This window comes from Symphodus melops, assembly GCF_947650265.1.
Source record: "Symphodus melops genome assembly, chromosome: 4".
NCBI lineage: Eukaryota > Metazoa > Chordata > Actinopteri > Labriformes > Labridae > Symphodus > Symphodus melops.
The window spans coordinates 10,799,298-10,817,464 of NC_136694.1; the positions used below are offsets into that span (position 1 = coordinate 10,799,298).

Sequence of the window (18,167 nt, forward strand, 5' to 3'; positions counted from 1 at the left end):
GAGTACTTACATAACCTCTAATATTTCCATCAGTTATCAAAACTAGAGAAATCCTTAAAGGGATACTTCACATGTTTAAACACGAACTCGCAATGTTGTTTCTGCGTCATCTGAGGCTTCTTTTCAGAAAAGAAATATGGAGCTTTCCTGTCTCAGGGCAAAATGAGGGACAGATGTGCGACCATTCAAAAATACTACCAGGTTTCTAATGATAAAAAGCTTCATGCAAATGGGTGAGGTATCCCTTTGATTTCCTATGACAGACAAAACGTGTTGATCGTTGCTGTGGAAACACCAGATGTTATACCAAACACTGCATGAGGAAGCCGAACAGCTACTGAAAGCTGTTGTACTGTTGTTGTGTGTACTGCTGTGATAAAAACACAATGTTTATTATACCTTGATGCATTGGCTCATCTGTAGATACAGTATTTTTTGCCTATTTGTCTTGATTACGGTCAGCTTGGAATTTGTTTTCATCAGGGATGAGGGTGGAAAAGCAGACAGACCAACTCCCATGATTCCCTGCCAGCCTTGACATAATCTTTTTGTCATTGATTCGATTGAGAGCCCCCTTACAGTCGAATTGAAATACTTCAAACAGTAAGAAGAGGATTGATAAGAAGACTTATTTACCTTTGGCTTGAGGAAGATTTTTTCTCCTTTCTGCCAAACCTTTTTGTTAAGCCAAGCTCGCTCGCTGCCTTTTGTACAGTGCACAAATATGATATGGGTATTGATTTTTCAATCTGAGTGTGAGCATAAAAGCTGAGCGCATTTCTCAAAATGTCAAATTATTCCTTGAAGAATAACCACCAAAATGAGAATAAAATCACGATTTTATGAGGTTTATTAAATCTAAAAAGCACTGCAGTGTGTTGGTGAAATAGCTGTTATGCAAGGCGTCTAGGATGAGAAACAACCTTTAAATTCTAATGCATTTTAAAGCAGCATTGATGTAATGTGGAGTTATAATTGTGTCCTTGTAGAGAATAAATTAGAGCCCAATAGAAAGTGTCTTTACCCTCATCTATACTGCATAAGTCCATCAGAGATCCTGTGTGTTGTTACATTTGTAAAATTCTCGTCTCGGAAAACTGAGTATCAGCTGTTGAGGAGAAAAAACAGCCCATGTAAAGTGGTGTTTCTTACCACTGACTGATGCGCTCCTCCAGCTCAGAGAGGATGCTGCTATGGAGGGTGTAGACCTGAGGGAGCACGCCTAGTATCTCTCCGAGCCTCTGCTCCTCCAGCGCAGGCTCTCCATCTTCACCCTCCACCTCTGTCACAGCTGACCTGAACTCCTGTGCAGGGGAGGAAACATAGGATTTGTAAGGAGAGACAAAAAGATGCAGTTGAAAATTTTTTTGTGAAAAAACCCCCCAAAAAAACTTAGAAAGAAAGGAAAGAGTTGTTAGGATGAAAAAAGAGGAAGGGAGGCAGAGTAGGAGAGATGAGAGGCATGGAGGAACGAAGAGGGAGAGAAAAATGGAAGGAAGGAAGGTCAGATCCTCCTAAACATCCTTCCTGCCCCCCTCCTCCTTTCAAATCACCTCAGTGCCTTGCGCCACTTTGGGCTCCATCCAGGCATTCAGGAAAGGCAGCACCTGCTTGTTATACACCAGGTGTTGTTGCATAATGACCTTGGTTTTCTTTGATACAATGCTGTTTTGTACATAGACCCCATTTTTCCTTTCTCCATAGACAAAATCCTGATAATCTACTGATTGGAGTGAATTCAGGCCATTGGAAGTCCATTCAGTCAGCACGCATAAACCACAAGAAAGGCATTAAAAGCTGCAGTGTCAGAGACTAAGTGGACCAACATGAGGAATTATGGGAGTAAAAAAACAGAATGTTATTTCACTACTCAGCAAAGTAAGATAAAAATAGATGAAAGTGGGCGAGTCATTTGAGGTGTCCAAATGTTTTTTCTCTTTGAAAGACAGTAAAATAATGTCTCATATTTTCAGGGGGAGAATTTCTGGAGCCCATGCAAGTAAAGCACAGAAATAAAACAAAGAGAGTTGTCCCAGTCGTCTGTGGAATAATGTGCTGACACTTTCAGAACCCGCCGTCCATCATGCACATTGACCAGCCACACACACGCACACACACACACACACACAAACACGATCAGATCTGCGAGCGGAGAGAGCTCTGCTTTCATTTTTGCCCTGCACGCTCTACTTTATCCCTATTTTCCTCACGTAAGGCAGGTCGAGCCCCGACATTAAGCAGTTGGTTGAGCAGCCAGTCATGCTCGTTCATAACTCAGACCAGAGAATCTGTTCAGATATCGAGGGTTACACCTGAGAAAAAAAGTTTGAGGCTCACATGTTGTAGTTGTTGAAGGGAAAGACCTTTAGAAGAGGAGCATGGCCTGCCGTCCTATGTGGACACCGGGCCTGGACATTCTTTGTATTCTTGTTATTCCTTATCAAACAATGGAACAATAGCTCATGTGTGCCTCTCACTTAACACTCGTGCTGCTGTTTCTCCCCCCCCCCCCCTAATGTTTGTGCATTGGGGGATGCTGGCATGTTTCCCAACTATGTACTGCAGCTTCAAGTCTTTTCTGCCATTAGTCAGCACCAAACAGTAACACGTCTCAACACATCACTGTTTGAAGTTTCAGGAATAGCAACTGTGGGTGCTCAATTTAAGGAATTCTGAAAGTTGGAAACTTTTTATGGGAATAAGATTTTCAAAATTTGAAGGTTGGTCCTTAACAGGGAACTAAAATATAGAGGGGAAAATATATTTTAGCAAAATCTTGACTAAAAACCTTTTTTTTTTTTTAAATTACATTAAAATGTATTCGTACAGAAGATAGCTAGCTGATGAGTTAAATGCGAAATAAGCTATAGCTAGCATCACTTCATTTACCATCTATGAATCTCTTCTCATGATGCTAGCTACCTCAAATTTGATGCTGTTTGATTTTTTTTTTTTTCAACGAAAGTTACTGGAATTGCTTTACACAATTTAATTATTAATATTTGTAACCCAATTAACACCCTCAAAAAGTCCCATTACGCATAACGGTGAAACAGAGAAGAGGTTACTATAAGAAGCTCTTATCGTATCATTTGTTTAGGCAGATAACTTCCACTTAAAAATATTTCAACGCTCATGTGAAGATTTAGAAAACAGTGAGAAATAAGTCTTGTGTTTCATTATCACCTACAAAAGCACACAAGATCAACAGCATAGAGACTGACGTTATCTGAATAATTAGTATTCATTCCTGTAAACACTGCAGCAGAAAAGGTGTCAGACAAAGTCATTAACAGCACACTGCAGGAACAGCCTTTATCGAAATATTTTCCACAGCAAATGTTTTTTTTTTTTTTTTTTAAAGATTTGGCTGTTAAAAGAGACCTTGTCTTGCAGATTGTATGCAAGAACTCACAACTTTCACATACAGCACAAAGTCAGTAAAAAGATAAGGGGTACCTCATCGTCCACAGGGGGAACTAAAATCTCCCAAAACCAGAAGTTACTCTAAGGAATTTAAAGCATGCAGGCTACACACTATCATTACTGTCAAATGTCCACTAAAATTAGCAACATACGTCTTTGTCTGTAGTTTGGTAGGCAGCAGCTAATTAGTATAAGTGAGCATCATGATGAGGTTGCAGATTTATGATTATTAGAGGGGTCCATTGTATAACATTTGCATTAGTTGGCTGTTTAATGGCATCAAATGACATATTACACAAATCAGCTGCTTTTTAAACAGGCAGCAGGCGTTCATAAATCATGCTGAGGAAGGGACACAAGAAATTCAGGTTATGACCTTGTTCAAGGTTAGAAGATACAGGCTGACTGATGGGTTTCTACAGCATCAATGCTTCTTCCTGTCAGATTTGCTGGAGAACTCATCGACTTTACACTAACTCATTCAAACAATTCTTTAAGAGGTGCTGCAGACGTGACCTCTTCTTTTACTACTGCTCTTTGATTAATAATAAATGCAGTGTCACTTTGGTGGTATTTTGAGGTAAATGTTAATCAGTCAATTTTTATTTGATCTAATGACACTTTTCATATAGAAAAGGGGAATAAAACGCTCTACGTTACACTAAATACAGAGATCCAACTTAAGTGAGCAGGTGGCGATAGTTGCAAAGAAAAACATTCTCTGAAAGGCAGGAAGCTTGAGCAGAACGAGTGTCATTGATAAACAGTTATCTGCCACAATAAGAAACATCACTCGTTACTCTACTGAGCAGAAAAGTCTCTGTTTACTAAGTATTCATAAGGCACAGGTCCTTAACCAAAATAACAGGTCCAAAATAAAAGCCCCCAACAACCTTTTAGTGACCTTTAGGTGGAACACTGCCAAAAGAGTGGCTATAGTATCAGAGTACACATATCAGCTTAGATACACAGGCTGAATCAGCGAGAGCGCCTGGTGGACGCACGCTGTCGTCTTAAAACCGACCACACCAGAGTACGAGACATCAACTTTGTCAAGAGCAGGAAGTAGTTCTCGCTGCAACAACACTGATAAACCTGAGCAGAGCCTTACAACAGGCAGGAGGAGGAGAAGATGGAGACAGAGACTGGGGAGCAGACACACAGGATGCGATGTTATCTGCGTGGAGGTTTTCAAGAAAGCTTAAAAGACATTTAAGCAGAGCACATTTAAAGCTAATGTGACACAATAATGGTGTGGCAGCAGAGGGTTTTCTTACCTCTTGAAGATGCTTGAGGGCGCTTACATGTCTGAAAAACAGGAGAGAAATTCATTCAAGGAAATGAGAATTTACAATAAGTGTGTTAATCTTTCGACAAGACTCATTAAATGACCTTAATTATGCAGGATGAGTAAACAACATCAAAGAGCAGTTACAGTAAATGTGTGACAGAGCAAGGACAAGGATGTTGTATTTAATAAATTACACAAGACACCTGTGTAATCGTCAGTTTCTAGGAGCAGAAACGGTACATTTCAAGACGTACCAAAACCACCAAACATTTGAATTGGATTTGTATACAGCATTGTTTTGCGTGATGACATGCAGTAGCACACAAGCAGATACTCACAGCCGCTCTGAGTCCACGAGCTCTTTGGCGACATAGAAAGCTCGGGAGCGGCCATCAATCTGTGTGACAGGGAGGGAGAACAGTGGGAGATAAATGAACACAGCTAATGTGTAAAGGCTCTCTATGGGCACTTATCCCTCTCAAACATTACGGCTACACAGCGGCCAAGGAGAGTGTTGAAAAAGCAAATTCACTTTTATATTTTCATTTGTTGGACTCTGCTGTCAAAATAAGACTGATTATTTTATTACAGCGCAGCAGAGACGAGGGCTTTCTCAAACATGGGACGTTTAAATTCAGATGCATTATGTATGAGAGGCTATGTGTGTGTGTGTGTGTGTGTGTAGTGACAACAATGCTGCCCATTGATTTAGTGGCTAATCACAGGGACCCAAAACATCCGGACCTAAAACATAACATTAAAGCCATTTAGGGGTTTACCAGCAAAGCTCCGGTATCAGTGTTATTTTTTTCCTAAGAGGGGCAGTTCACAAAGACTGAATCAAAGAAAAAACGGATCCTTGTTTCCGCTACATACAAACAAAACAGACTCTCACTGAATGAAAATGTTCCTGTGGCCAAGTGAACTGTCTCTGGTCATCTTCCTCTTTGTTTTTAGCTTTAGTTTATTGTATTTCTCTTTTGAAGAAAAGAAAACAGGGAAATTTTGTGTGCCATGAAGAGAGAAGGACTCTGGTATTGTTGTGTTAGCAGCAGGAAGGGAGCGGTCCATATCTGAGCTACTGTAAAATGTCTGCCTTTTACGGTATCAATGTCTGGGGAGTTGAACGTGAATCATTTTAACTAGGGGACAATGAACCTTTCATTCTTTTCTACGACATACATTTATTTTTATAACTTTATTTAATACTCTAACCTGATGCATTTTGATGCATCATAGTTATCCTTCAATAGGACCCCTGTAGCATTCTCTGTTCATTGTGTTGATTTTCTGGATAAATTTGTTGTTTTAAAGATTGAATTAACCACATTCTTATCTGTACCCTTTTCTCTCTGTAATCCATCTCACCTGACGGTCGTAACATTGGTCTGCACCCCCCTCTTCCTCCTCGGAAGTTCGCCCATGATCTTCATCCGCTGACAGCCCAGCAGAGACGGGGTTCATTGGGAAAGGCTCTGTGTAGGCACTGCCAGAGGAAGAAGAACAATCCATAGTATAAATACACAATTCACTGATAAATATGAATATTTAATACGATGGCAGCATCTTGATTACAGTATTGCTTTAATGGCAATACTTCTCCCATAAAGAAAGATCATGAATATTTCTAGTCGGAGAAGCAAATGTACATGAGGGACATAAACTCCGAACAGCACTTTTACAGTATGAGCGGCGGTATCCTTTGAAGCAGCACAGCCTTCAAACATTGAAAAATACTCCAGCCCCCACTAAATAGATGGTTTAGCGTTTCCTGTGTGAGTCTCTGAACATTTCCTCTCCTCAGGAGGAGTCCTCCAGAGTCACTCTTTAATCCCTTTTGTGATTGGTTCTTTCCACAGATGACACAGGTGTGTTCTGATGCTGTTAATCCTTCTGTGTGCTGCTGTACCTGAGGGGGCACACTTGAGGTCATTTCACTTATTCCCTTTAAATGCCACCTGTGGTGTTTATAAATGTCTTCTGACCCATTGCGATCCACTCAGTGTATTTGACCACATTCACATAGAAGGTAATGATATGATGTTACCTGGTAGATTGTCTAATAAGCTTGACCTTTATAGCTGTCATACTGTATATCTGCCATGTAGCCGGTAACTTGTAAACTCAGGTGGTAAGTTTCTAATTGAATGAAAATGTTTCATAGCATACATGCTCTGCAAAATAATAAAGTGAACCACTATAAAAATGAAATCTTGTGGCAAATCTTGCATATGATGGGACATATATAATAACGATTAACTGTTGTACGACACAACACACAAAGGCCAACTTTGAAGACGTTACATCATGCATTCTGGTCATTTTGGTCTTTTAGTGAAACCAATACTTTGACAAACATCTTGTGTGCTTTCTCTTTACAAAACTATATCTATGACCCACAGTGTACTCTGTACACAGACAGCCTGTGTTCTCTGGTGTCTGACAGTTGTTTGGAAAATATAATAAAATAATAAATCAATAATCCGTGGCATACTGCAAATTCTTTCGCTGTCACTTTATTGTGAGCAAACAAAGGGTTTCACCTGGAGCTTCCTCAGGAAAGGTGGCAACTAGCTGGGTGAACCTGTGGAAGCTGCAGGCAAAACGTGACGTTCGCTCACATTAAAGTTACAGTAACATCTAACAACAGTAATTCAGGCTGACTGATTAGAAAATGAAAATTTCCAAGAACATATCTGGTATTTAACAGATGATAATGAATGATTGTCCCGAGGTCTTAAATACCAAAGGTTATAGAGTTATGTACTGGATCGTCTCCATTCACACATGCACACACACACCTCCTATTTGGGTGGGCTGCAGAAGACACCTACAGGTCATTACTCATGGTTGACCTCAGAGTAGACACATGAACCTGGTGTGGGCTCCTGGTTGAGTTTTGGAAGAATAGATGAGATAGATGAGAAGGGATGGGCCTCCTTTGAATGATCTGTTCGGCTTTCATATAGTCGGGGTGGTGAGGGAATTCCCTCCTATGTCGAAGAAAAACCTCCGACGTATTCCCACGTTCACCTTTTGACTTTAGTCAGTACCGTTAATATCACAATCACAAATGAAAAAACATTATCTGTGCTATAATTGGAGGAGCATGTCCAATTTCTCCCAGATAGCGCTACTACTTACTTTAGTTTACTTTAGTTTTATATTCATATTTTTTACACAAACCTATCCCATTTTTCTATCATTGATAATCCCAAATATTACTTTTTCATTTGCTCGTGTCAGATTCACAACATAGTTCTATGTTCAAATGTCATGATATTGTAGTATGGTAGTGCATGAGGCACTTTAACAATACCATTAAGGCAATGCTATTACTCCAGACAAAGCCCAATGTCTTTTATAACATGGCAAAGTTAAATCTACTGTGTCAAATTAGGACGAGAACACAATGACTCTCCTTAAAAAGACCTGTCTTCTTCTGTGGAATGATGATGCCTGTAATACGTAATTCAATCGAGCCAAACATTGGGTATTTAAATATATATTAGAAGCAATCTGGCAGGCCTTTTCCACTTGTAATAGTGCTATTATAGGAAATATGAGTAGCTGAAAGGGCTTATTAGACTGCTAACTATAGCAGACTGAGATACTGATGAGGGGATTTAAAGAATTGGAGCAGTTTTAAATTGTTTGCTGATTTTGGTGGTAATGATTGACAGCTTGTGGCTGTTCTGACAAAGTGAGATGAAGAGATATCTGAGGAGTCAGTAGTTTTGACTGCTGCTGGCTGTTAATCACATGCAGCAGTGTTATTTGCTCAAAGCTCCTACATTTTCAGATGATTTATCCACTATGATAACTTGGCAGTTTTGGGTGCATGAAATGGAAGACTGAAGGCATTCCTGACAAACCTCTGCACCCATAAAAGGAGACCTGCCGTTCCTTACCATACCACACCTCGTTGTGTTGTTCAAGGGAGAGTCTGGGAACCACCAAACCACAATGGTGACCCCCTTCTCTTACCATCATCCTTTCTGTCCTCTCTTGTCCCCACCAGAGCCCCACCCTTGTCCTGCATTTCCTGTAAACAGGCCGGTGGGAAGCTCCATGACTGGGCGTTTCCTCCCCGGGGATGACCTGGCAATGACCTCTGAGCTTCAGGCACCAGGCCTGGCGAGCCAATAACACACCCTGTCCACCAGCCTCGCCACACAGCACAAAGCCACCACCCAGTGCAACAATGTACTTAAGATGGCTCCCTCATCACTACTAACACTCACATCACAGTGGGTGGAGGAGCTGTTTTAGAGGCCATGGTAGAGCTTTGTCATCACTCTGAGAAGACTCATGCAGTTTGATGTGAAAACAACGCCACATGGTAAACTAGAGATATACAATTGTGCATACATTAGCACAACACATCACTATAGCTCCTTTTGCAGTGTGCACAGGGACGACAACACATCTGCATTAATGTTATAGCTCTACAAGGAACTACTGAAAGTTGACACGAACAACGCTTAATTGGGTTCTGTAAGTTCAGCACAATCACAAATCCTAGACTTCTTTCGGCCCTTTTCAAAACTCGTTTGTTGCTTCATGGCTTTTTGGCAAGGATAGTCCTGCTGAGACTGCACTCTCAGCTGGAGCATCGTCTTTGATAAAACTGCACTGAGTTGTAACTTAGCTGGCACGCACACACACACACACACACACACACACACACACACACACACACACACACACACACACACACACACACACACACATCCCAAACAAACACCATGGTAAGGTTTGGGATAAATCATTAGTATGCATACTTTTTCCATTGTTCACTGCTTGCTAATGAACATGTCTCTTTGCTTAGCGTGAATGCATGTGAAGTAGGCTCTGAATGGTGCTCTACATTAATCACGCAAATGGAAACAAGCCAAGCCTGTGGCACAGCAGTTTTGTGAGTTCTCCTTAACATGCATGTCTGATGCTTTATGCAGAACTCTGAGGCCTTTTTGGTCATTTCCCTTGCAACAAAAATCAACTATATGTGTGTCTTAAAGCACACTGACTGATGAATGGATCTCAATAAATCACTGCCACCATCAGATGGGCAGCCTGTGACAATGGTAAAGTCCAGCGTTGAACAGAGTTTAGAGTAAGCTGACACACAAAAGCAGGGACAAACACCTACAGTGACTACACTTGTCCAATATTGTGGGCACACTTACACACACATGCATTCACACTCAAACGGGCATAAACCATCCCTGTATAGACGGACTAAAGAGCACCCCTGGCAACAGCAGCATTTCCAGAGGGAATGCAGTGAAGGCCAGGCGACAGGACAGATAGGTTATTTGCATCATTGTGAGAGGTGTGAGACCTCCAACTCACAATGAGCCACATCGATAAGATCACTGAAGAGAAAAGAGCTCTTACTAAAGGACCATTGTCTGTGAAGTAGGAGGGTTTCAAATGTTGAGGATATGTGGAGTGAGTTTAAAGCACACTGCATGTTAACAGTCAGGTGATAGTATTGCGTCTACTGTTAAACAGAATATCTGGCTGTGAATACAAATATAATAAAATAATATAAATGAAAGCTTAAACCCTTATAAAAGGCAGACAGCTTTCGTCAGTAAGCTAAAGTTTAGGCATAATTATTTGGACATCTACAAATGCAGATCTGAATACATTTGCAATCTGTTGAAGCATTTGCACCTTGTTTCACAACAACACAGCTCCGTTCAGCCTTCAGTGACGTCACTGAGGGCAAAAATATATATATATATATATCAGAAATGTAACGGCCACCGTTAAAAAACACTAGAACTGAAGCACAGGCTTTTAATTGAACATCTTCTAAAAACGATATGTTTACATCACCAACCAAAGTCAAGTAAGTCTAAAATATTAAGACAAACTGTGAGTTACAGACACTTGCGATACTTCAATAGCATAAGGGACACTAAATGGCAAAGTCTGTGTCGGTCTTACTGTACAGTTAAAAGAGTTACCATTTTTACTGGTGACTGCCAGTGAGTCTGGTTGTTAGACATTACTAGTCCGAACAAAAGCCTCTTTGTTTAGCTTTCATTAAAACAGATCTAATAGGTAATATTGATGTTTGGGAAGTAAAGGGCAAGAAATGCTTCATTACTTAAGAAGTGGTGAGTGCCAACTAGCGCATGTTAGCTTGTAAACATTATTAATTTGAGTCAACAGCAGGAATATTAAGATTTAGTCAGAACAATCTTTGATGTCAGGAGAAGTCTGTTTTATCCCCTCACCGTGGAGGGTCTAACTGCAGTAATACACAAGCGTCCTCCTTTTTTCTTCCTTCGATTAAATTCTGTAGAAGAAAAACCCTGGCTTGTTTCCGCTTCAGTCTGTGTATCACATTGAACAACAATTTCATTTTATATGAAAAACAAAAAAAAAAAAACTGATGGAAGACGTAGGGGGCAACTGAGACCATAACTTCTCAGGAGCGTATGGTGGGCGTATGGTGGGCGTATGGTGGGCGGTTCTATAATGAAATTATAAGAGATAAAGACAAACATTGAAGCACAATTATTTCCCAAAGATTGTTTCAAGCCCTTTAGGAAGCTCTTGGCCTGTCTCTTGGTCTGTACACACAGTTTATCACACACAACTTTTTTTTTTTTTATGAAGACTGGTGGCCTGTCTTGGCTGAGGCTCGGGCACAGGCTAGTGTAATTTGGTACAGTCTGACTGTGGTGATTCCTCTATCTATCACACACTGCAGTAAATCCTGCTAACCCTTGGGGGTCCAATGAAAGGGAAGCACTTGAGAGAGAGCTACTTTAATAAAAGCACTCCTAAACTTAACCATAAGTGTCAGGTGCAGGAGAGCAATTACACAGAAACTGCTCTTCCTCCCTTTGTCTTGTGCTCACTTCCCCTCCCTCTTCTTCATACTACTTTATTCCTTTAGTCTTGTTTTCTTACTCTTCGGCACCTTTTCTTAACACATCCCCTCCCCCTACTCTCTCACTTTCTCCCCCATTCTTCTCCTCTTCCTTATATGAAATCCCCTATTGCACTTTTAATTGCAGCCCATAATACTTTCTATAATTTGAATAAATTAGTGAATTCGCCCATTACAGTACCTGTTCTTTCACCGAAGACATGCAGAGGCAGCAGCACAGATGTGACCGCTAAATCTACCAAATGAAAAACAGGAGTAAGCTCTCCCAAAAGCATTGTCCATCTTTCCAAAGCCAGTGATGCCTGACACAGCAGGCTGCTCATCTCTTCAAGAACACCTTCCTACATAAGGGAGCTCTGATTCTACTCAAAGCCAGGTGCCCTTTGCTCATCTGAGATACAGTGTAAGACTATCTGTCAGCTGTTCAGGGGTCAAGATTGCCCTTTTGAGCAGATGGGTCCATACCTAATAACCCAGCTGACTACTCTGAGAGTGATTCCCTCTATGAACACTCTCACGTCTCCTATAGACTATAAAGGGAACATACTTGGTTTCAGGAAGGAATGACTATGAGGAGAAAGGCTATTGAAGATCATAAATAACAACTTACTTTGAGATTTTTGGTGTGGACAAATCTTATTTAAAACTGCAACAACTGATCATTTTCCAAAAAAGCCATACCATTTTTCATCTTCAAGTCTTCAAATTGTTTGGTTTGTGCATTTACAAATATGGAAAATAAAATAAACCAGCAAATATTCACATTAATGTGCCAGAATTGTTGCAAATGTGGCATATGTGCTGTTAAAATGGTTTAAATTATTAATACAGTATATCATCAGTTACAGATGTTTATTGATAGTCTATCAATCAACTATTATTTGACTGATTGTGTGAGTTCTAGACACTGTGATTAATGGTGTAGATTGCACCCACGTTTTAGATATCAAGCCCTGCAGATCCACCTCTGAAATGTTCTTCAACACCAATATGACTGAGGAATATACACATTTCATTAGGTACTGTCATAGCACTGAAAAACCTACTGAGGTCTATGGATTCTAGATTGTACAATTTCCAAAGCCATGAAAATCACAAACAAAATCCAATATACCTTGATAAAACGTGTTCCTGGACTATCAGGGTTTTCTTGGTCGGCATGTTTGAGTTAGCATTAAAAAAATCATGGTGGTTACTCAAAAACTGTATCAAATAATTTCAGAAGCCAGATACCACTAGCTATTAATTAGAAAAAGTATACTGGGGTATAGGACCTATTTATTTGTGTAACTTGACTTAATCAGCCCCCTCAGCTCAGTTGAGATGATAGACAACCAAATTAACTTTAACCAGCTTTTACTTTACCTTTCAGTGTCGTCTGTCGATACCTGGGGCTTGCTGTCAATCCCAGCAAAACTGTTCATATCCACATAGCCATCATTCTCATTGCAGGTAATCGTGGTGCGGTTTGGGTCTTCAAAAAACTCGGTCACAGTGTGCGATCTGATGGGTCTGCCTGGTATCTGGATGTTCTCATAGTCTGAGCTCATGGCTGGGATGTTTTCATAGTCAGAGGTGTCTGCACTGGGGAAGGATATGGAGCGGGGTTTGGTCAAAGGCAACGGCATTAGAGAGCGTCGAGAACGCTCCTCGAAGGACTCCACTCTTGAGACACCCCTACCGTAAGCTTTGGGGTCACCTTTCCTCCTCTGGTTGTACAGGACAAAGGTGGATGGCAGGTCTGAGGTACGCTGCTGGGGATTGACCATGTGGGAATGAAGCTGAGGAGAGCTGCTGGTGCTTCTGCGATCAAGGTCTATGAATCTTGATGGGCCATGGTGGCTAGACTCTGAGGAAGACCGTGAAGAGCGGACACTTCCATCACTAAAACCTTTTGAATCGGTCTTCTTCTTAAACTTAAGAGCCAGGAAACGCTTGAACGAGGACTTCTTCTTCGGCAGATCGTTGGGTTCGTGCTGAATCAGAAGGGATGGGGAACTCTTAGTGACTGGTCTTTTAGTGATGTATGCCAGCTCGAATGGAGGTGGAATGTCCACTAGCGAGGTTGGGGTGGAAACACCACTAGATGACTGATGGCTATGCTGTGAGAAGCTTCCAGAAGAGGTTATAACACAAGGGAGTGAAAGAGTATCATCTTTTCTCCTCATCCTAATGTTATCCTTCAGAGATTGGCCACTCTCTGTGGGACTTGTCAAGGACAACTCGGGACCCTCTGCGGACCGGGAATATAACAAAAAGCGGCGAGACTTCATTGAGGGGATCAAACAGTTTACACCAGGCTGCCGTGAATTTCTAAAAGGTTCACTGTTCTTGTCCAAGGCCACTGTAGAGTAGTCATGTGTTTGGAACTCTGTCCCTGTCTCCTCTGGTACAGTTTCAGGGACATAACCAGGAACTTTCCCAGAATAAGAGCGTGATCGTGAGACAACTGTCTTTCTATCAAGCATCACAAAGTTTTCCCCTTCAGAGTCAAACCCTGCCTCTTCGTATATATGCTCTTCACTGTCTGAGTCTGTGTCTTCATAGTAAGGCACAATATGGCAGTCCAGTTCTTCAATGTCTTCTTCAAAGGCCTCGGTGGTGTGGGCAAACACCACCCTGTTGGTCAGTTCTGGAGTGCGGCCCAGGTCTAGATCTGGTGGCACTGTGATGTTGCACAACCTGAGGCGAGGCTGGCAGCTTGAACGCTGGCTGAGGAAAGCCTGCTCTCTTTTAGCTGTTCTCTCTTTTACACTTTTCCCTTTGACGTGTATCTTCTCCGTTTCTTCCTCTTCATCCTCATCTCCAATCTCGACGTAATCCTCAGAGGAAACACACTCCAAATGCTCAAAGTCGTCTGCTTTAGAACAGAGACTCTCATCAATGTCTGCATACTCATCTGTTGACTCACAGTCCTTTGCTTTGTCGTTGTGCTGATATGACAGCTCAGGGCTTTCCTCAGTCACACCCTGATCAAAGAGGGCTTGCTTGTCCTCAAGCTTGTCCACATCATCTGATGACACATAATAAGGTTCCTGGATAGACCCCCATGCCGTTTCTAGTTCATTTGAAGGTGTCTCATCTGTATTATCCTGACACCACTCAGGGTCTGCAGTCTGGGCCACATCTACCGGGACTGCTTCAATGACCGAATAAGGCCCGAATACATCCTCAGTGCTGGATGTGAATCGGAAACAGCCAGACAGGTCCTTGGTGGCCCTTTCTGGTTGCCATACCTCGGTGTCGCCAGTTTCAGCTGGGTCACATGACTCACATGTATCACTAGCATCATCTGTTGGGCCAATCACATCATAGGGATACTCCTCAGTTACAGTTGGAAGCACATTGAAACCAAATGCAAATCCACCAGCTTCGAGGTTGGTCTCATGTGGACGGTGCAAACAGTCCTCACTTTGTCCACTGTTCAGTTCTTGAATTCCTAAATCTTTGTCACGGTTACTGAGTGATGGTGTTTCATCAGTGCTCTCTTCTTCATGTCCACCTGAGTCGCCTTTGGGATAACACAGTTTTTCCGTTTTTGCACTACGACTACTCCGTTCCTCCTCTTGCACATCTTCCCCTGTTTCATCCTTTATTTCAGCAGGCAGAAGTGAGGCAGTTGATTTAGTCCCATTGTCAGTGTCATTGCAACATACAGTCTGGTTCAAGTCATTGTCAGTGTTTTCATCATCAGTAGTTTCATGAGTAGAATCATCCTCAGCTTTGACTGTGTCCTCAGAGCCAATGCTGTCGGCATCATTTTCTAATATGTCCACTTCTTTTTCTTCCTTCATTTCACCATCTACTTCATCCTCACTGTGCTCTGTGTCATTATCATCACCTGAATTATCTGCCTCACATTTCTCCTCTTTGTCCTGGGTCTCCTCAGCTATTTCATTGATATCCTGCGTGTCCCCATCGGAGTGAGCCAGAGCTCCGTTGCTCAATCTCTGTTGGGGGCAGGGCTCCTTCTGCGCATGGGGCTTATAAAAGGGTCTGGGTTTGGGGGCTACAGGGGGCTTTGAGCCATGCAAAGGGGGACACGCCCTGGACATCAGTTTTGACTGCACTTTGATGTTCAGATGACTGCGGATCTTTGGTCGAGGGATTTGCAGTGGATTTTGAAAATCTGTGTGCAAACAGAGTAAAGAAATCATGTAAGAAAAGTGTAAAAGCATTTCAATTCTCGGCTACATTTTATTGGTTTATCAAGCCTCACATAGGGATAAGTGTGAGGCTCCTGTTTTGTTAAAGAATGCTTATAGGAAGTTAAGTCCTGTACAATACTCAGGGACATGCAGAATGCTGTGGGGGACATTATCAGCAGGAAAAACAACAGAGCCACAGGGTACTTAGAGGAGGAACAATAACATCTCCCTGTCTGGGAAATGACATATGAAGGTTAGATGCCTACAACAGAATTTAGGGACAAAAAATAATGCAAAACTTTAAAGAAAAAACTGTTATCACTCCAAAAACAAAAAATTACTGATGATTATGACATTTATCATATTTTGACATTGTGCATTAATGCCTCGTTTGAAAATGAGTCTAAATGTGGCAGAGTTTAAAAATGTGTTAAATCATAAAAGAGAACTGCTTACAACATTTAAAATTGTCATGAAACACACCCATACTTAACAAAGTGTGTACACCCCTTGTCTCTTCCTGTTATTTAGTACCTGCCCTGACGCACATCCTTTTAAACCCTGTGTGCACTCTGACTATCTCTGAGTGTTCGCTCTCTCTCTCTCTCTCTCTCACTCTCTCTCTCTCTTTCTCAGTTGTCTGGCTTCATTTTATGTGACATTTTAAAAAGGCTGCTCTCCATTTACATAAAAAAACACTCAGACAAAACTTTTCAGGTTTTTAAAGAGTGATGGTCAACGTCGCCACACTAATTTCTTTAATCCCAAATTCATGTGCTTCTCCATCAGAGCCTCCTGACAGGACCTTACACAAGATGTCCATGAGGGTAAGGATATTAACAGCATGGTCCCCCATCACTCCTCCATGAACCTCTCTAGGAATTCACACTTTCACAACTCAAATGGGCTTGCTTCATGTCATTTTCCTGCACAAAACGTTTTTGCATTGCCCCACAGAAACAAAAACACACACAACCACACACACTGGCCCAACCTTTTTTTTATGCTGAAAAGGTCCTTTGAGTGCATTAAAGAACAATACAACCGGGAGAAAAAACAAGGGTCCCAGCCTGACAAAGCACCCAACTGCAAACAACAGGATATGAATTATGCAACAAGAATTCAATTACAACAAATGTTTGAAAAACAAAGGAAGAGATAGACACTGGGACCTTGGCAGTGCCAAATTTACAGGATATGATTTCAGACTTTGTCCTCATAATGAGACATTACAACCAGTCCAAACTCTGAAGTGACAAGGCTGAGGAACAGAGAGGTTCATTCTTTAATTCCATATCTGATTGTTCAGACAATATAAAGGCTATATCAGAGAGGTTTAGTTTGCTTCTTTCACTTATACTGTAAAACATCACAAGGCACTTGCAACACAGGGGACATTCTGAAGCCTACAAAAATGTAATCTGTACATAGCCATGGATTACAATCTTAATCTAACCCTATTACTTATCCTGGAACTAAACATCCCAGTAGAGACTTCCACAGAATCCACTTGATCCGTGGATTTAAACTTACTCAATTTTTGTAATGCAATCAATGCATTGTTCTTAATTGAAACATCTGAATAACATTATACATGACTTTATGACACATCTTACATTTTATTTTAAATATGTAATAACTTGAGCAGACTAATTTATCGACCAAATAAATCAAGTAAATTTGACTTACATTAGAAGCAAACACATGAACACAGTGTTTCTTTAGTTGTGTAATACTTTGTTTTTTCTAAAACATCTAATGTTTTAGGACTTTTAAAGATCATGTGAAAAAAAGAAGAAGAAAAAAACAACTAACCTGCATTCATTGTGGGACATCATCATCTGCTGCCACCGTCAGTTATCCTCATTTTCCTCCACACCGATTGTGTCCCTCGTAACTAGGCGGAAACTTCATCCGAAAACAAACACATTGCTTGAAGATCAAGTTGTAAACGAGGACTTGCAGATTATGTTGCAGTGGGAATCTACTATAAAAGACGCCTGTGTTCGTAGTGTCTGCTGAGCTCTGCGCCGGCGTGCATCTCCAGTGATGATGCTACAGTAAACTAGTGCGCTCCAGTGTGGAGACAGGAGGTGTTGGTTGGCGCTTCCTGAGGCTGGACTACAGACCAAGGCGGACGTGGAGCGCGAATCAAACCCACTCTCTTTATGTTGGGTATCCACTGCTCATTGTTACCTATACTATTTCAGTAACTGCGGGAGTTTTAGCACACGTAGTATCCGCGGTCTTTTCCACTCACATCTGATCCGGTTTTGCTTCGGACGCTGCTCCACAGATGTGTGCAACGACGGGGAGTTTAAGACTAAATCCACTTAGCATAAGAGATTTGGACCATGCATAACTGAATTTAAAACTACGCCACAGCTTC

The 18,167-nt window shown here is 41.4% G+C and overlaps 1 protein-coding gene across 2 annotated transcripts in view; it reads right to left on the minus strand.

Moving 5' to 3' along the window:
- fgd5a (FYVE, RhoGEF and PH domain containing 5a) overlaps positions 1 to 17,824 on the minus strand; it is a 34,425-nt gene extending 16,601 nt beyond the window's left edge. For both annotated transcript variants that reach the window (XM_079341216.1, XM_079341215.1), the window contains exons 1-6: positions 17,594 to 17,824; positions 12,996 to 15,759; positions 6,086 to 6,203; positions 5,056 to 5,114; positions 4,704 to 4,734; positions 1,153 to 1,304 (exon numbers count right to left, since the gene is read on the minus strand). In XM_079341216.1, coding sequence (XP_079197342.1) covers positions 1,153 to 1,304; positions 4,704 to 4,734; positions 5,056 to 5,114; positions 6,086 to 6,203; positions 12,996 to 15,759; positions 17,594 to 17,603 — 3,134 coding nt within the window. In that variant the 5' untranslated portion in view covers positions 17,604 to 17,824. The remainder of the gene's footprint in view (positions 1 to 1,152; positions 1,305 to 4,703; positions 4,735 to 5,055; positions 5,115 to 6,085; positions 6,204 to 12,995; positions 15,760 to 17,593) is intronic.
- Positions 17,825 to 18,167: the final 343 nt, after the last annotated feature.